The sequence below is a fragment of the Erpetoichthys calabaricus genome, chromosome 2 (genome assembly GCF_900747795.2).
Source record: "Erpetoichthys calabaricus chromosome 2, fErpCal1.3, whole genome shotgun sequence".
In the NCBI taxonomy this organism is placed as follows: domain Eukaryota; kingdom Metazoa; phylum Chordata; class Cladistia; order Polypteriformes; family Polypteridae; genus Erpetoichthys; species Erpetoichthys calabaricus.
In genome coordinates this window covers 311,549,604-311,569,304 of record NC_041395.2, presented here as the reverse complement: position 1 = coordinate 311,569,304, position 19,701 = coordinate 311,549,604, and the positions used below count along the sequence as shown (strand labels likewise).

General features: G+C 37.6%; 1 protein-coding gene across 4 annotated transcripts in view; it reads left to right on the top strand.

The window, feature by feature from the left end:
- The window catches only part of LOC114647259 (beta-TrCP), a 268,372-nt gene that overhangs the window by 182,289 nt on the left and 66,382 nt on the right, over positions 1 to 19,701 (top strand). For all 4 annotated transcript variants that reach the window (XR_007934027.1, XM_028795911.2, XM_051922177.1 and 1 more), the window contains 2 exons: positions 7,347 to 7,533; positions 7,948 to 8,044. Coding sequence is in view for 3 of the 4 variants with exons in the window: in XM_028795911.2 (XP_028651744.1) it covers positions 7,347 to 7,533; positions 7,948 to 8,044 (284 nt within the window). In the remaining variant the exon portion in view is untranslated. The remainder of the gene's footprint in view (positions 1 to 7,346; positions 7,534 to 7,947; positions 8,045 to 19,701) is intronic.

Here is a 19,701-nt window from a genome sequence, read left to right as displayed (position 1 = left end):
CAAATGATTTCTTTTTATCACCAAATTTCAGTATTTGACTTTGTGGTATACCTTGACCCTTTCTGGTTTCCATGTTACTTTTTAAAGAGTTTCTTGCCAAATGACACTATAGATGTTACCTTATAGTGAAATATTGTAGCACTTTGACAAATTACCAGTTTGGTCTTCATTTAGTTGATTCTCCATGACAATCTTTGTCTCTTTTAATACTACCTTTACTGATGCTTTTTGTAGTAAAGATACTGCAGTATTTTTATCTTAATTAAAGTTAGTAGGGAAATGGGAAGAAACCTGCACATACAGCTTCCAGTACTTGTTGTGGTACTGATAACGCTCCAGTGAGCTGGGCTGTTTACGTTTTAGTTAATTTTAAAACTTGTTTTTTTTGTAAGTAGCACTTGTCTCAGGCTACAAAAGTGGGTGTCATGCTTATCAATTTCACTCTTTTAATCACACGATAGCAGAGTGAAATTTGGATTAATAAAAGAGTGCTTAAGTAGATATTGTCAAGCATATGTACCATTTGTGAAACTTAAATGGCATAGGTTTAATGAAAATAGCAAATTATAAGGTTATATAGTGAATTTTTCACTTAATTCGCAAATATCAAAGTGTAATGGCACATTCCCATCTTACAAGGCAAAATTTATCTGCATATTAAGCTTTTACAAGTAAGATTTTGAGGTAAGATGATCATTTCAGGAAAGGAAGACAGAGTTTCCAGTTAATGTAGTTATACTCCCATATCATGATGTTGGAAAGCAACCTTGTTGTGTGTTGATTATCATAAGAGTCATCAAGTCTGCCATATTTTGAAGTTGTGTCGTCAAAGAATTGAACAGCCTGTACAAAGTCTTTAACATCTTTAAAATCACATGGAAGAAAGTTTTCACACACAAGTTCCAGTGTGTTACTTTTTCATTGTTTTATGCTAGCAGGGACAACATATTGGTTCTTTATGATGCAGAATGTGAGTTGGCTAGAGAGCATTAAACAAAGCTCAGATAGTTCAGCTAATTTCTTTCTGAATATAAGAGCAGTGAAAGCCTGCTCCAACTGTGAGTTTCCTGCCTTTCTGACTGCGTGATAACTAGTAAGTTTTGGTTTCCCTGTGTCCATATCATTTTCTCAAAATTTTGAATATCTGGTGTTTAAAAATAACAGTAATATATTACATTTATGATATATAAATACATTTCTTCTAATGTAATAGTTTTTGTCCATATTCAAATTTTTTCAAGGTTTATTACACTTTATAGTGTCCTTTCTCAGTTCTGACTTCCATTTCCTACCCACATGAGCGTGGAAAGATCCTATACCCACAAATAACAACAGCATCTACAATTTATCTCTCTTTTTAGCCCAAAATCATGCAAGAAATGCCTCAGTGGGCTTTCACATGCCTTGTTTTTTGACAGCCCCCCAGTCACAGCACAAAGTAGGAAAATAATTTTGACATTCTTGCTGTCACACTGTGTTCGGATCTTGTTTTGGCTTTACACAAAGTTGCATGGTGATGACGAAAGCGTGTCCATGTCTTAGAAAATTCAAGTTCTCCTGTTTAATGTAATATATTCACCTGCAAAGTCGAACACCCCAGAGATGATATATCGTTGGATGAAGAAAAGGCATTTGATATGATTGAATGGAACTAACTACATTGGAGAAATTTGGGTTTGGCCTGAACATTTGTGCATGAATCAAACTATTATATACCAATCCAGAAGCTTCAGTTTGTATTAACAGTGTTAATTCAGACTACTTTAAACTAGAAAGTGGTACCAGACAAGGATGCCCCTTGTCACCACTGCTTTTTGCAATCGCCATTGAGCCACTGGCAGTTCACTGTCAAAATGCTTATGAGATAAAGGGGATTATCAGAGAAGAACTTGAACAGAAAATTTCTCTATATGCAGATGATATGGTACTGTATATATCAGATCCACAAAATTCTATGCCTGCACTCCTAACAGCACTTACAGAATTTCAAAAGATTTGTGGTCTCAGAATTAATTCGACTAAAAGTGTACTCTTTCCAGTGAATTCTCAAGCACACAATATTAGATTGGACACCTTCCCTTATATCATCGCAGATCAGTTTAAATACCTAGGGGTAAATATCACAAGTAGACATAAAGCTCTATATCAACAAAATTTCACTGTCTGTATGGAAAACAATTAAGCAAGACTTGCATAGATGGTCAACCCTTCATCTCACTTTAGCTGGAAGAATTAACATTGTTAAAATTAATATCCTCCCTAAGCTTCTCTTTTTACTTCAAAACATTCCAATATACGTCAATAAATTGTTTTTTAAGAAATTAGATTCAACCATAACCTCATTTATTTGGAATTCACAACATCCACGTATCCAAAGAGTGAACCTACAAAGACCTAAAGCGGAAGGCAGCATGGCTCATGGCTCTACCTATCTTTCAATTTTATTACTGGCCAGCAAATATACAAGATATATACCTTGACATGGACACAAATAGATGCACATACACAGGTTTGGTCCGTAATAGAAATAAAATCTTGTAGCGCTTCTTTATATTCCTTGCTTTGTGCCCCAATAAATGCAAGTTATTGCCAATATACTAACAACCCAATTGTGCTTCATTCACTCAGAATATGGAACCAATATAGGAAGCATTTTAAGATAAAGAAGCTTTTATCTGTGGCACCTCTGTATGAGAACCACCTTTTTTCACCCTCTCAAACATATGCAGTTTTTAATGTCTGGAAAACATTTGGGATTAAATCACTTCGAGATCTGTACATAGACAACGTCTTTGCATCCTATGAACGATTACATTCCAAATTTAACTTTCCAGCAACACATTTCTTTCACTACCTTAAAATCAGAAACTTTGTTATAGAGAACCTGCCCAATTTTCCTCACCTCCCACCTACCTCTATGCCGGAAAAAATACTGATCAATCTTGAGGACTCAGACAGCATTTCTGCAATATATAAAACCATTCTAGAGTCTCTCCCTTTCAAAGATCCAAGAGGACATTGGGAAAAGGATCTCTCACTCAACATCTCAGAAAAAGAGCAATGCCGGGAATTCACTTGAGCTCCATATGTGCAAAGCATACAATTATTCAACTCAAAATTATATATCGAGCACATCTGTCTCGCTTAAAATAGTCCAAAATGTTTCCAGGTCAAGATCCAACCTGCGAACGTTGCAATCAAGATCCAGCCTCACTAGGCCACATGTTCTGGACCTGTACCAAATTAACATCATTCTGGACTAAAATCTTTAAATGCCTGTCAGACAGCCTTGCTGTCACAATCCCTCCTAACCCATTCACAGCTGTATTTGGTGTACTCCCAGATGGGCTTAAAGTGGAGAAGGACAAACAAACTATAATCGCCTTTACTACACTGTTGGCACATAGACTTATCTTGCTCAACTGGTAGAATCCTAACTCTCCTATTCTAAGTCAGTGGGTAACTGGTGTTATATACTATTTGAAACTGGAAAGAATCAAATTTGCACTTAAAGGATCTGGGCAGAACTTTTTCAAAACCTGGCAAGATCTAATCAATAACATTTTAGAATAAGTTTTTAAAACAACAAGGAAGCAGATTCTCTCCACTTTTTCTTTTTTTTTTCTTCTCTATTTATTTTTATTAACTTACTGTATTAATTCATCAATTTACTTATTTTGATGGCTTTAAGTTTTACTCTGCTGGTTTAGCTCTCTTTCTCGGGTGTGGGGGTTGATGTGTTTTTGATATTATTTTTGTAAAAATTGATTTATTTGTATGGAATGTTATGTGATTTCAATAAAATCAATAAAAGAAAAAGAATAGAAAATTCAAGTGCAGTGTGAGTGCAGGCCAGCAGGGGTGTAGGTACATGCTTGGGCATGGTACGGAACAAATGTGCCTAGTTTGAGTACCCCCTTAAAAGGCAATTATTTGTTCAGTGCCAAACTACCTAGTTGGGACAAACTTTCTGTGTCATAATCACTATCAAATAGCACTTCTTATTCTGTGGTAAAAGCCTTTTGGATGCACTTTTTCAATAACGGTGCACAATTTATTAATCTTTCCATACTTTAGCAGTCTCTCTTTATAAATAAACAACAATTCACTTACTTCATAGTAAACCACAGCCATTCATGATGATACATTTATTATGTGGTAATAGAAGACCTTTTCCTGATCTCTAAAACAGGCAGACAAATCAGAGAACGAGAGGGAGTTAATTTTACCTGACAACTCTGCAATTGGGAACATTTTGCTCATATATCTTAGCTTCTGATTGGTTTATGAAGTCAATTCAGGGTATGATTGGTTCTTTAAAATTTCATTCTAATATTATATACTTTAAGTCCATCTTTGAAACTACTGCAGAACTGCAGACTAAAATACCCAACCTACTTTGAGAAAAATGTGTGTGCACAGACATGCAACTTTACACTTCTTTTCCCTCTCATTTTGTAGTGACATCAGGGGCACTCTCATTGCTCAGTGGAGATCATGCTGGGTCATTTTCATAGCTGCAGTTGTTTGCCTTTAGACTCTTTGTACTGTTTTGCTCTAAGTGAAACTAAGTTCACATGTCCTCTATAGACCCATGTATTCAACACCTCATCATTTTTCCTGTCTATTGCTGTTCATGTATTGCCTCAGACCTTTTAGATCTTTTCTCCTTATGCTACAGCTCATTCCAGCAGAACCTTATCTAAGTATTCTGACTTCTGATTTCATGTTGGAAATCCCCCATTTCTGTCACAGGAGATAATTGGATATTTTCATTTTACAATTTGTTATGGATGGGGTTATGTGCATATAAGAACACTGATGTCTGTTTTACCACTGTTCAGGATTGCTGTTCTGTCCTTTAAATCCTTGATGTCAATGGTTCATTTTACTTTGTGGTTTACAATGAATTATTTGACTATCTCTTTGGTAGTGCTGAATTAAAGGTATTATTTTAATTTTAAATAAAAACTCTTTAGGTTTATTCTAATATATATTTATATTGCATGTATTTAGTAAGTTTATAGGTTTTAGGTTCAAATCCCAAAACGCTTCACATTTTTATACATAAGTAGCTGTTCTTCCGTACTGCACCAAGAAAAGTGTATGTTGCATGCATAAAATAAATAAAAAAACAGACCTGATATTTATGACCTTCTCAGTGCAGCAGACAGACTCTTGTCCTCTCAAAAGGCATTTTTTACCCCAGCTAAAGCGTGGGTCTTGTCACAAATGGGTTATCTGGTTGCTTATTATTTGCCATAGACAAAAATTGAATATGACACTTTTAAAATGATAATTCATTAAAGAGGGAACAGAGTGGATTTAATCAACTGGTAAAGAGTTATGAAGTGGCAAGCGTAAAGATCTTTGTTCTTCAATATGTTTAAATACTTCTCTACCCTGTTGTACTCTGAATGTATTAAGTTTAAAAGGAACAGTGGCCTGTTTTAGTGTGGTTTTCTTAGTTTTTACTCGTTTGTATGGTAGAATTTATTCATACAAAATCTAAAATTAAATACAACTTATTCAAAGTTAGGCTATACTGTACTGCAAAATAACTGCCAAGTTTTGTAGAAATAAATAAATTATATATACACATACACAGTAGAGTCTCGCTTATCTGACATAAACGGGCTGGCAGAACGTCTGATAAGCAAAAGTGTCTGATAATGGGAGGTGTTAAGAAAAAGCCTATTAAACGTCAAACTATGTTATAATTTTACACATTCCGAACCTAATAATCATGTTTTACAACAAAATAACAGAAAAAATTAACTGAAAAAATGAACTTAGCAACAAAAAATAGACTACGCTCACACTCACAACTTGCAGTTCTTGTTGCCGATTGATGCGTTTTTTTGGGGGTTTTTTTGTGGTGGGACGTCGGATAATACGGAATGTCGGATAAGCGAGACTCTACTGTGTGTGTGTGTGTGTGTGTGTGTGTATGTATATATATATATATATATATATATATATATATATATATATATATATATATATATATATATATATATACACATATACACATACATACACGCACACACACACACACACACACACACACACACAGTTGGTATAGAAAAGAATCACCCTCTTCGAACTACTCCCGTTATTTCGCATTATAGCCTTAAATGAACTACTGGTAACTAGTGCAGTGTATTGCTTTATCACAGATGTCAGGTTTTTTTTTGTTTTGTTTTTAAGTAATGTATATCCAGATTATCCGAATAATTGTGTCAAATGAGCAATTTGTGCAAAATCAATTATAAATTTAATTTCCTGCAGCTGAGCTGCTTCCAGTGAATATATATACTTTTGTTTGAATTGAGTTTTGTAATAATTTTTCCATTGTAAATTCAGATGATAGCTTCATTTTCTACTTTTTCAACACGATTTAATATGGTAACATTGTGTACAATATTCAAATGATGCATTCGGACACTTATTCACAGTGATCTAAACATGACAGGTCACAAATTTTAGTTTTGTTGAATTTTTCTTATTTTTAAATAAAATTGAGAAATACTTGCTGTTTAAGAACATGAAATCTTCTATCTCCCTTACCTTATATTATTGGTTACAGAGGTTTTGAAACAATGTGTAAATGAATTTATAAATCTCATAGTTAACATACTACTTTCTGACTTTCCCATTAGACAGTGATATTCTTTGCTTATTTTCATTATTTATGCTCTGGATTAGCAGGATGAGAAGGTGGATGGATGGATATCATAGTTTCATCCTGTTTAAGTCTTTAACTAAAAAGACTAGTTAACTACTAACTAAATCAAGTATTTGAAGTGTTTCATAGTTGCAGTAGGGTCTGGTGTTATGTTAACAGTTACAGTGAAAATTTTGTGTTCTTTATATTTATGATTTGTTGATCATTTTAATTTTTAATATAAAATCTGTAATGTCTCCACAAGTAAAAATTACTTAATAGTCATCATTTGTTGTGAGCCTGTAGCCTAGTGGTTAAGACACTGTACTCTAATCATTATGTTTCAGATTTCACCAGTGGCTTATCTGTAATGACTAAACTGTTGCTTTTTCACAAAATATTTGTGTTGTACTGACCGATTCTTTTGTAATGCTGCCAGTCACAGATGTAAATGGATGTTGAGTGACACATACCTAAGTATTCTATACACACTTCAGTTACTGTATGCATGGCAGATACAATGAACAGAAGTGACAATTTCAGAAAAGCACTGTAAATTTACACAGGAAATAAATTGTATTAATCCTAGCTTTGCATTACCTACTTGGACCCACCTTAAAGTATACCTGTGTTTAACTAACATCTGCTTACTTAACTGTAAGGTGCTTGTGTTTTTCAGCACGTGGGCTGGACCACATTGCAGAGAATATCCTTTCTTATTTGGATGCAAAAGCTCTTTGTGCAGCAGAACTTGTTTGTAAAGAGTGGTACAGAGTGACTTCAGATGGCATGTTGTGGAAGAAACTCATTGAAAGAATGGTTCGGACAGACTCCTTGTGGAGAGGCCTAGCGGAAAGAAGAGGATGGTGAGAACATTTCCTTGCTGAGATGAGCCTGTGTTTTGTATAAAATGTATTTTTCCATTTAGTGTTTCCTTGAGCAAAAGTGAAAATATTCAATCAAGTTTAACATTATTTGCATTATGCTGGTATCCATCATAAATAAAATTATCTGACTTAATAAAATCTGGTAAGCCTTTGTTCTTGTACATACAGTACCATTCCTGTTTTTTTAATTTTAAATTTTTACTTTACTCTGTGAGCAAAATTTTGGGGTACTTTTTCACATGATGGAAGAACACTGCATATAGATGCATTTAGAACACAATTTCAGTTATAACAGATTCAACATGTTTTACTCCTTTTTTAAAATTTGCATTACATTGTTAAAACTGTATACATTTGTAATTGTATACTGTATGTGTATTCTTTGCCTATCAGGGGCCAATACCTGTTTAAAAACAAGCCACCGGATGGGACTACACCACCCAATTCTTTTTACCGAGCACTTTATCCAAAAATTATACAGGACATAGAGGTAAGAGCAGCAGTAATAAAATGAATTAGTAATATAATTGTTTTGTTGGAAAGTTGAGTTATGTTGTATGGTTTGTCTACTATAAACTTTGGATAGATAATTTTGTTGGTTTTATAAGTTGTTACTAGTTAAAAAGAAGCTGCTTCTGTAATATATTTGACAGTGCACACTTGCATGTACTTATATATGGGTATTGTATACAAAGAAACAGAAATGATATTAAGGATATTCCTTTTTGACAAATTTTCCAAAACTGATTTCTTAGATACATAGACAAATAGCATTTTATTTGTCCCCAGGGGGAAATGTAGCTTTTTACAGAAGCTGTTTATACAGAGCATCTGGAATGTATTCACAGCACATCACTTTTTCCACATTTTGTTATGTTACAACCTTATTCCAGAATGGATTAAATTCATTTTTTTCCTCAGAATTTTACACACAACACCCCATAATGACAACGTGAAAAAAGTTTACTTGAGATTTTTGCAAATTTATTAAAAATAAAAAATTCAGAAAGCACATGTATATAAGCATTCACAGCCTTTGCCATGAAGGTCAAAGTTGAGCTCAGGTGCATCCTGTTTCCCCTGATCATCCTTGAGATGTTTCTACAGCTTAATTGGAGTCCACCTGTGGTAAATTCAGTTGATTGGACATGATTTGAAAAGGCATACACCTGTCTATATAAAGTCCCACAGTTGACAGTTCATGTCAGAGCACAAACCAAGCATGAAGTCAAAGGAATTGTCTGTAGACCTCCGAGACAGGATTGTCTCGAGGCACAAATCTGGGGAAGGTTACAGAAAAATTTCTGCTGCTTTGAAGGTCCCAATGAGCACAGTGGCCTCCATCATCCGTAAGTGGAAGAAGTTCGAAACCACCAGGACTCTTCCTAGAGCTGGCCGGCAATCTAAACTGAGTGATCGGGGGAGAAGGGCCTTAGTCACTCTGTCAGAGCTCCAGAGGTCCTCTGTGGAGAGAGGAGAACCTTCCAGGACGACAACCATCTCTGCAGCAATCCACCAATCAGGCCTGTATGGTAGAGTGGCCAGACGGAAGCCACTCCTTAGTAAAAGGCACATGGCAGCCCGCCTGGAGTTTGCCAAAAGGCACCTGAAGGACTCTCAGACCATGAGAAAGAAAATTCTCTGGTCTGATGAGACAAAGATTGAACTCTTTGGTGTGAATGCCAGGCGTCACGTTTGGAGGAAACCAGGCACTGCTCATCACCAGGCCAATACCATCCCTACAGTGAAGCATGGTGGTGGCAGCATCATGCTGTGGGGATGTTTTTCAGTGGCAGGGACTGGGAGACTAGTCAGGATAAAGGGAAAGATGACTGCAGCAATGTACAGAGACATCCTGCATGAAAACCTGCTCCAGAGCGCTCTTGACCCCAGACTGGGGCGACGGTTCATCTTTCAGCAGGACAATGACCCTAAGCACACAGCCAAGATATCAAAGGAGTGGCTTCAGGACAACTCTGTGAATGTCCTTGAGTGGCCCAGCCAGAGCCCAGACTTGAATCCGATTGAACATCTCTGGAGAGATCTTAAAATGGCTGTGCACCGACGCTTCCCATCCAACCTGATGGAGCTTGAGAGGTGCTGCAAAGAGGAATGGGCGAAACTGGCCAAGGATAGGTGTGCCGGGCTTGTGGCATCATATTCAAAAAGACTTGAGGCTGTAATTGCTGCCAAAGGTGCATCGACAAAGTATTGAGCAAAGGCTGTGAATACTTATGTACATGTGATTTCTCAGTTTTTTAATTTTTAATAAATTTGCAAAAACCTCAAGTAAACTTTTTTCACATTGTCTTTATGGGGTGTTGTGTGTAGAATTCTGAGGAAAAAAATGAATTTAATCCATTTTGGAATAAGGCTGTAACATAACAAAATGTGGAAAAAGTGATGCGCTGTGAATACTTTCCGGATGCACTATATATGTGTGTGTGTGTGTGTGTGTATATATATATATATATACATACACACACACACACACACACATCCCTTACGGTCTGAACATATACCAGGATAACTAAAAAGGAAGAAACTTTAAAAAGAAATCATTTCTGACTTGACAGTTACAGTGAGGCATTGCACAGGTATGTTGCTGCTGGTATAAAGGAGCCCTAGTAGCATTTCTTGACACACGCCTGCTGAATTATTTGTTGGCTGAAAGTTCTTAGTGTTAGTGTGTCAGAGAGGGGATGTGCAGCATTGTTCATAATGACACTGTTTTTTTTGTAACTTCCTCTTTTGCTACTACTTTAAGTGGATCAAGAGTACATCCCATAACTGAGCATGCCCTTTTGATTAGTTTGTTGGTTTGGTTGACCACTCTTGAAGTGATGTTATCGGCTCAGCGCAGCCTCCCCTGCCCTTTCTTCTACAGATCCGCTGTGGTACGTGACTATTCCAACGTGTCATTGATGTGGACTCCTAAGAATATTGATTTGACATGGAGGCTCTTTGGTGCGGCGAAAGTCAGTAATCACCTCCTTGGTTTTGCTGATGTTAAGTTGCAGACAATTGTCTTTGCACCAAGAAACAAATTTCTCCACCTGACTCCTATACTCTGTCTCACCCCCCTTATCGATACACCTGATAAGTGCAGAATCATCTTGAGCATTTCTGTAAGTGACATGACCTGGTGTTATATTTAAAGTCTAAAATTGTGCTTGTAAGTTAGTCTAGATAGCCAAAAAAGTGTAGAGAGCATCCTCTAATGCTATCAAACTTTAATCTTTAAAGACTATAATATATAAACAGGTAATTATAAGGAAACAAAGTAGTAGATTTGATAAGAATTGTTACAAAAAAAAAAACTAGAGGGGCAAAAATGAGACGACCCCCAAAACAGGAATGGTTTAACAGGTGGAGGCCACTGACATTTTTCCCTCCTCATCTGTTATTTCACTAGTTTTGCATTTGGCTACGGTCAGTGTCACTACTGGTAGCATGAGGCGATACCTGGACCCTACAGAGGTTGCACAGGTAGTCCATCTTCTCCGGGATGGCACATCAGTATGTGCCATTGCCAGAAGGTTTGCTGTGTCTCCCAGCACAATCTCAAGAGCATGGAGGAGATTCCAGGAGACAGGCAGTTACTCTACCAGAGCTGGACAGGGCCGTAAAAGGTCCTTAACCCATCAACAGGACCGGTAGCTGTTCCTTTGCTCCTGTTCCTGCTTGCCCAGAGTCCTACAAAATGACCCCCAGCAAGCCACTGGTGTGTATGTCTCTAACCAAACAATCAGAAGCAGACTTTATGAGGATGGCCTGAGGGCCCGACCTCCTCTAGTGGGCCCTGTGCTCACTGCCCGGCACTGTGGAGTCCGATTGGCATTTGCCATAGAATACCAGAATTGGCTGGTCCACCACTGGCACCCTGTGCTTTTCACAGATGAGAGCAAGTTCACCCTGAGCACATGTGACAGACATGAAAGGGACTGGAGAAGCCATGGAGAATGTTATGCTGCCTGTAACATCGTTCAGCATAACTGGTTTAGTGGTGGGTCAGTGATGGTCTGGGGAGACATATCCATGGAGGGACGCACAGACCTCTACAGGCTAGACAACGGTACGTTGATTGCCATTAGGTATCGAGATGAAATCCATTTTCAGTCCCTATTCTGGTGCCGTGGGTCCTGGGTTCCTCCTGGTGCACAACAATGCCCGGCCTCATGTGGTGAGAATATGTTGAAATTGATACTATTGACTGGCCCCTATGCTCACCTGACCTAAATCCAATAGAACATCTCTGGGACATTATGTTTTGGTACATCCGATACCACCAGGTTACACCTGAGACTGTCCAGGAGCTCAGTGATGCCCTGGTCCATATCTGGGAGGAGATCCCCCCAGGACACCATCCATCATCAAATTAGGAGCATGCATACAAGCATGTGGGGGCCATACAAACTACAGAGTACGATTTCGAGTTGCTTCAATGAAATTTCTGCATAATTTACTAGCCTGCCATATCATTTTTGCACTTTGCTTTTCCTGCACTCTGTAGGTTGATAGTTTTCATTTCCATCAAATGATGTGGCATGCTTTTGTTCCTTACACATTACCCAGTCTATAGCAGTATAGATATCCAGCAGGATTTTTCCCCATTGAGATCTGATGTGTTTTCAAAGTGTTATTTTAATTTTTTTGAGCAGTTTATATATAGAAGCGAAGGTCTGTGATACAGTGTGTGTGTGTGATTTTTTTATATATATGTATGTATATATCTATATGTATATATGTGTGTATATATGTTAATTTAAACACTAGATGTTAAATAATACTAAAAAAATGTCTTTCTGTTGCAATTGGGAGGTCATAAATGTCATATCTTTTTATTTACTTTGTGCATGTAACATATATTTTTCACTCTTCCTGCAATTGGGTAGAACAGCTCTTTTTACTATAAAATTGGATCTGTATAACAGTGAAGTTTTCAAATTAAGAATATGCCTTTTTTAAATATTTCAGTATTTTACATTTAAAAAAAATGGAGCATACCTTATTCATGAAATTTCTTTGATGGTAATTGATGGTGATTGATTTTCTGTGATGCTTTTCAAATGTATCATAATTGCAGTAATGACTCCCTCATCCTGTGTTGTATGTGTGGTAACAGTAACATTCTCTTGTATGATAATACATTTCACAGTGACCCGTTTTAATATGTAATGCATATAGCCTTCAAACATTTATTTATTAAAAAGTGCAAAGTGGTGGTATGATGAAAGTCAATTAAGCACACTTGGTGTTGTGCTAATGTTCTTGGTTCCAGATTTTTTTGGTCTACATTCTCAGACTGGACGTGTATTTTCAGTGTATAATAGAAGCTCATGCTTAAATCTAAGTTGTTTTTGTGTCTGTCCATATTTCATTTCCTGGTAGCATGAATTTTGGGTTGTTCTTAAATATTGACAAGGATTGGTAAGATTTTTAATATCACAATTTCAAATAGAACGTTCATTTCCCTAAATTCTGGTCATTTCTAGTGAGAAGACAGTAGTGTGAATTGCATGTATTCTCTATGACTTCTGTTCATCAGAAATTCAGTGCTTTACAGGAACTTTTTACAAACCTGTAATCTGGTAAATGTTTGGAAATATTTTCCTTGGTTTCCTAATTAAGGATTCCAGTTACACAATTGCTTTATTTTCAGGTGCAATTTAGCATTTCATAGTCATAGCAAGCTGAAAAATGCCAGCATCCATTCAGCACCACATTTGTGCACTCCAAATATCAGGCCAAGAGTATTTTAAAGCTGTGTTAATTTTTTCAGGTGCCATAGGCCCCATTCACACTTAATAAAAACAAACTACTGGTTAATTAGAAGGAATCCTAGGATTTTTCCATGCTGAGCTGAGTTTTGTTCTTGTTGCTGTCGCAAGTACCATAATTGTTAAGTGTACAAATGCAGATACAGACATACATATAAGAGCCAGAATGATTATTTTACTGTAGGTTCTAATGTATTTGAGTATTTACTTATTTTTTATTTTAATATTCAAACCTTATTTATTGGCTGAATTTTACAGTCTGAAGCTGACTTGTGAAATGACTTGTTAAAACCTATTTGGGTCCACCTGATATTTGTTCTTCATTGTTTTGCCAGACTTCTACCTTGTGCCTTTGCCTTAAATAGTTAAGCAGCTGCTACCTCCTTGGCCTCTTAATTTAACTTATTTTTTTTCCCCCTTGATACCTGTCAAAGCATTATAGATTTTCTACCATTATTGGCAGTATCACTTATCTACAGATTCTTCCAGCTTCCTTCTTTCAAACTCTATGTACCTGACATTGCCTGTGATACAGTAGGATATCTTTTAAAGGTTTAAATTGAACTCATCCCAAACAAAGGCTTTTGCCTTTCCCAGTAAATGCTCACTACCTGCTTGGCTATGCCAGGTTTGTGCCACAGACGCTTCCTCTCTCTGATCTAGCTTGGAACCAGGTGGTGATGAGATAACAGCTCAGCACTCCTTTTTAACTCTGCTAATAGAACATATAGATGGCATGACTCCAGAGTTGTCATTTGGTCCAAGCTTTTCTGCTAGCAGATAAACTTACAACCGTATTTATATTTAAAAGTCGTTTGTGTTACAGACAATTCATGACTCCCCTTGAAATCCAATCCACATTTTACAGACACAGTATTGTTAGTTTATTCATGTAAAGCAATCTTTTATTTATGCTGCAAAGTTTTAATGAATAGAAGGCTATGCATTGCACCTCATATGCACTAACAGCACTTTTTCCAGTGTTCATTGGCACATCCAAAATATTAAATTTCATTAAAATTTCAATGAAATTTAATTTCAATTCCACCACTAATGAATATAAACAAGAATTAATGACGACATATGTTGCATCTTACAAGGACTACTAGAGTCATATTATTGTTGTGATTGTATGAATCAAAGGGGTATAATCAAGCATTTATGAAGTTCTTTAGAGGATATTTCAAAATATTGGGATATTTATTGTGTATTGTGAAACTGCCTAAAAATATTGCAAAATTATTTATAGGCAATATCACCTTGTAAGGTGTGAGTAGTATAAAATGTCACCATTGTCCTTATCAAAATGTTTTTGACAGGTGTATGTCCCTCCCCCCTGGCATTTCCGGTACCCACCTGATGCCGCCTGGTTAATGGACGTTTCCACCCTCTGGTCTCTACCCGTTGTCGGGCGATGGTTTGACAGGCATCAGACATTTTGTCAGTTGTCCGAATGGAATTGGTCGGCCAATCTTGGCCGAGATCCTGAAAATGGGCTGGTCAGCTTTGTAAGCCGAGACTGACCTTCGGGGACCTGTAAGGTGTCAAAAGGTAAGTCAGCAATGGGGCGGAGCAGACATCCTACTCCTATGTGTGTACAACACCTGTATGTACAGAGAGCGTGAATGACAGACCCACATAGAGGATGTACAAGAAAGCTTTAGAGAGAATCTATTACACACCCAAGGAGCCTGGCAGTTTTGATGGTATTAACAGCTTTATGAGAAATGTATCAAGTCGTGGGGAAAATGTCAAGCGAAAAAACTTGTTGGAATGGATGAGTGGACAATATACTTACAGTGTGCACAAACCAGCACGGCTGAGGTCCAAGAGAAACAGAACAATTGTTTCAACGGTTGATGACCAGTGGCAAGCAGATTGATGTCTTATTACTCAAAATTCAATGATGGATATAAATTTATCCTCACGTATATCGATGTGCTCTCCAAATATGCTTGGGCTGTGCCTTTAAAGGCCAAGACAGGAAAAGAAGTTTCTCAGGGTTTAAGTTTGATCTTTAGACAGGGTAGAGTTCCTAAGAAACTACAGACAGACCAAGGCAAAGAATTCATAACACATTGGTACAAAAACTTCTAAAACAGAACAAGATTGTACATTTTGTCACGAACAGTGATGTAAAGGCCAGTATAGTAGAATGATTCACAGTTTTCACACCACGATTAAAACAAGACGTGTAGATATGACTCCAGAAAATGCTCTGAGTGTTTGGAAAACAGTCTATGGCAGGGCAGTGCAAAGAAAATCTACTCCGTGCACTTTGAAAATTGGTGATCATGTCAGAGTTTCAAAATTAAAAGGCATATTCGAAAAAGGCTATGAGCAGTCATTTACAGATGAAATATTTATTATCGTGGACTGTTTTAAATGACTCAAACGTGTATATAAACTAAAATATTATGCAGGTGATGAAATTCAAGGGACATTTTATGCAGAAGTTACAAAAAATAAACCCCGATGCTAACAAGGTGGGCGTGGTAGAAACAAGCGATGTGTTGGTAAAATGGCTTGGTTGGGACAAGACATTTAACAGTTGGGTCAAGGCTTCAGAAGTGAAAGACATAAGGAGTTGAGAAAGCAAGAAAAAATGTCTAAAGTCAGACATGGATTTTATGTAACACTGCCGAGTAATTCATCAACCAGGACTTTTTCTAGCAACACGATAGCATCATTCAACCATTCAGCTAGCCAAGACAATAGACCTGTCCAGAGACTAGGAAGTGACATTGGTGGAACGGACTTACCCAAAAACAGGAAACACAGTTTGCATTCTTTACCTCATGATCCTACCCAGTCCATCTCTGTTATAAAATGATTTATAAAAAAAGAGAAAAAAGATACCAAGGTGTCTTAAAAACAATAACTTTCAGATAGGACGTGCAAGAGGGCTTTAGATAGAATCTATTACACACCCAAGGAACCTGGCAGTACAGCCCAAACACACCATGGGCATCCCGTTACCTAACCCACATTCCAAACCATACCCTTTATAAAGCAAAATCATAAAGTAGAAGATACCAAGGTGTCTTAAAACCAATAATTTTATTGAATGAGTCAAGGACACACACAGTTTGCATTCTTTACCTCATGATCCTACCCAACCCATCTGTTATAAAATGATTCATAAAGGAGAGAAAAGATACCAGGTGGTTTAAAACAACAAGTTTATTGAAGCAAAATTCCAAACATAGCAATTAAGACGTGGTCTTCACTTTCAGAGTTACACACTGTGTGCAATACATTAAAAAAAATTTAAAGTATGAATAAAGCAGGAGAAACAGCACCAAAAAAAAAGTCACACAAGCTTATTTGTATATAGATCAGTAACCCATTTGAAAAAAAAAACAAAACACAAAAATTGTATATAAGTATGAGAACACAAACAAATTGCAAACCAGATCCAACCCCAGCCATGAGTCTGTATTACCCATAATAAAGTGTTTAAGCCAGCATATGTTTTATATACAGTAATCCCTCCTCCATCGCGGGGGTTGCGTTCCAGAGCCACCCGCGAAATAAGAAAATCCGCGAAGTAGAAACCATATGTTTATATGGTTATTTTTATATTGTCATGCTTGGGTCATAGATTTGCGCAGAAACACAGGAGGTTGTAGAGAGACAGGAACGTTATTCAAACACTGCAAACAAACATTTGTCTCTTTTTCAAAAGTTTAAACTGTGCTCCATGACAAGACAGAGATGACAGTTCTGTCTCACAATTAAAAGAATGCAAACATATCTTCCTCTTCAAAGGAAACAGAGAGGAAAGCAAACAAATCAATAGGGCTGTTTGGCTTTTAAGTATGCGAAGCACCGCCGGTACAAAGCTGTTGAAGGCAGCAGCTCACACCCCCTCCGTCAGGAGCAGGGAGAGAGAGAGAGAGAGAGACAGAGAAAAACAAAGTCAAAAATCAATACGTGCCCTTTGAGCTTTTAAGTATGCGAAGCACCGTGCAGCATGTCGCTTCACGAAGCAGCTGCACACAGAAGGTAGCAACGTGAAGATAATCTTTCAGCATTTTCAGACGAGCGTCCGTATCATCTAGGTGTGCGAAGAGCCCCCCCTGCTCACACCCCCTACGTCAGGATCAGAGAAAGTCAGCGCAAGAGAGAGAGAGAGAGAAAGTAAGTTGGGTAGCTTCTCAGCCATCTGCCAATAGCGTCCCTTGTATGAAATCAACTGGGCAAACCAACTGAGGAAGCATGTACCAGAAATTAAAAGACCCATTGTCCTCAGAAATCCGCGAACCAGCAAAAAATCCGCGATATATATTTAAATATGCTTACATATAAAATCTGCGATAGAGTGAAGCCGCGAAAGGCGAAGCGCGATATAGCGAGGGATCACTGTATTTGTATTTCACTAAATTATGCAAGCCTATTTTCTCTGTTTGGAACAGAGTCGACCACAAAAAGCTGTTCTTCACACGCTGAATCAGTTGTGCGTAAGCATCAATGAGTATCTCTCCCTGCTCAAACTCGATATAATATCATCCACATCATTCTTCACTCATTTAAAACAAGGGAGATTATATATTTTTAGCATAGCATGCACACAGGACACAAGTCTTTCCTTTCTAGGCCTCTGGAGCATAAATAAGCTGTGTCTATAAGCCCAAGACCGTTTTTAGACGGGCATACATTCAAATGACCCGTTTAGATTTCTCTGGTTCAGGTTCACGTTCTACCGACTGGTTATCTTCTATAATGATGACACTGGTCTCTTCTTTAGCGTTAGGTTTTGTTGTAGCGGAATTCATGTTGTGCTTCTTTCTAGTAAAACAAAAGGAGATAGTGGTGCGTCTCCGTGATGGAGAAGCAAGAACACTCCACTGACCAAGCGACACACTGACAGGGTAAGCGGGATCAGTAAACGCTAATGACGCACTGTGCCTCTGACTTTTCAGCCAGTCTCCGTGATGGAGAAGCAAGAGCGCTCCACTGACCGGGTGAGTGGGACCAGTAAGCGCCGATGCCGCACAGTGGCTCGGACTTTTCAGCCAGTCTCCGTGATGGAGAAGCAAGAACGCTCCACTGACCAACCGACACACGGACGGGATAAAACGGGGCCAGTAAGAACCTTGCAAAAGTGGTGGACTCAGCCAACCTACTTCAACTCGGTTAAAAGAATTGTCACCTGTAAAACAAGCGTTGGTGTCTCCTTTGTGACTTTGAGAGTGGTGGACTCAGCCGTCCTGCTCAGTCTCCGTCATAAGGAGATGGCCACCTGTGCTTGATCTTACCCAAAGACCAAAGAGAGACAGAAAAGGAAAGGAAAAAAAAAACAGCACAACTTACCCAATTTTTGTTATTGAGGCGCCAGGGCCTTCGAGTTCAAATATCCGTCCTTAAATATGCTTTTTGGCGAGGCTTTTACAACGCTGGGGCCAATCAAAATGTTTTAAGATAACCCGCAAACATTTTTAACCAATCAACAAACACATGCCTCATGTTAAGCTAACCATTGGAATTACACCATGCTGTTGGGGCATGCACGGAGTGCATCGAGCACTTCCCACGTTCAGAATGGCCAATCAGGATACACACAAGGCGCTGGGAATGTGAAGAGTCTATGGCTAAAAGGCAATATGGTGTGACTGAAAAAAAATTATGAACTGGGGTGTCAATGAAAACTTTGTTAGCATATGAATTTAACAGTAACAGACAATATCATCGTAGCACATACAATGGTGTCGCACGCATAGCGCTGTCGATTTCCAAGCCAGGAGATCGGGTTTCACGTCCGGGCAGAAGAGCAAAAGTAAGACCTGAACTTTTAAAATGTGCATATTATTATAATTATGCATTAGTGTATGTTATTCTATTATATCCCCATAAACTAAATGGTAAAAATGGAATACACACAATTTAATTTATGATACGCCTAGAAGTTGGTAAGACACGCTAGGGCAGACGGTTTTGTGAATAAATAAATAAAAACCCTGTAACGCGTTAATATTTATGAATATAATTCATGAATGTGTGTTCACGTTTAATTAGTCTTTTTATTCCTGGCATGATTAACTTGTGCCTTAAAAAGAAGAAAAAAAGCATTATTTTGGTGCATTGCAACCATTTATTAATAAACTAGGATACATCTGACAGGCCAATATTGATATCTGTTGTTTGTCTCTCCGATTCTTAAACAAAACAATGTATTTTGCATTTAATGCTATAGTACGGCTTTGTTTTCCCTGGCAAAAATATTCTGAACAATATAGGGATCTTGTTCAAAAAGCGGACGCCAAAAGCCCCTACTACAAACCCTGAACTTTAAACTCATTACTTTTATAGGTAGATTGCATGAGATCATCCACGACAACTAAGTTTATTTTATCACAGGGTAACA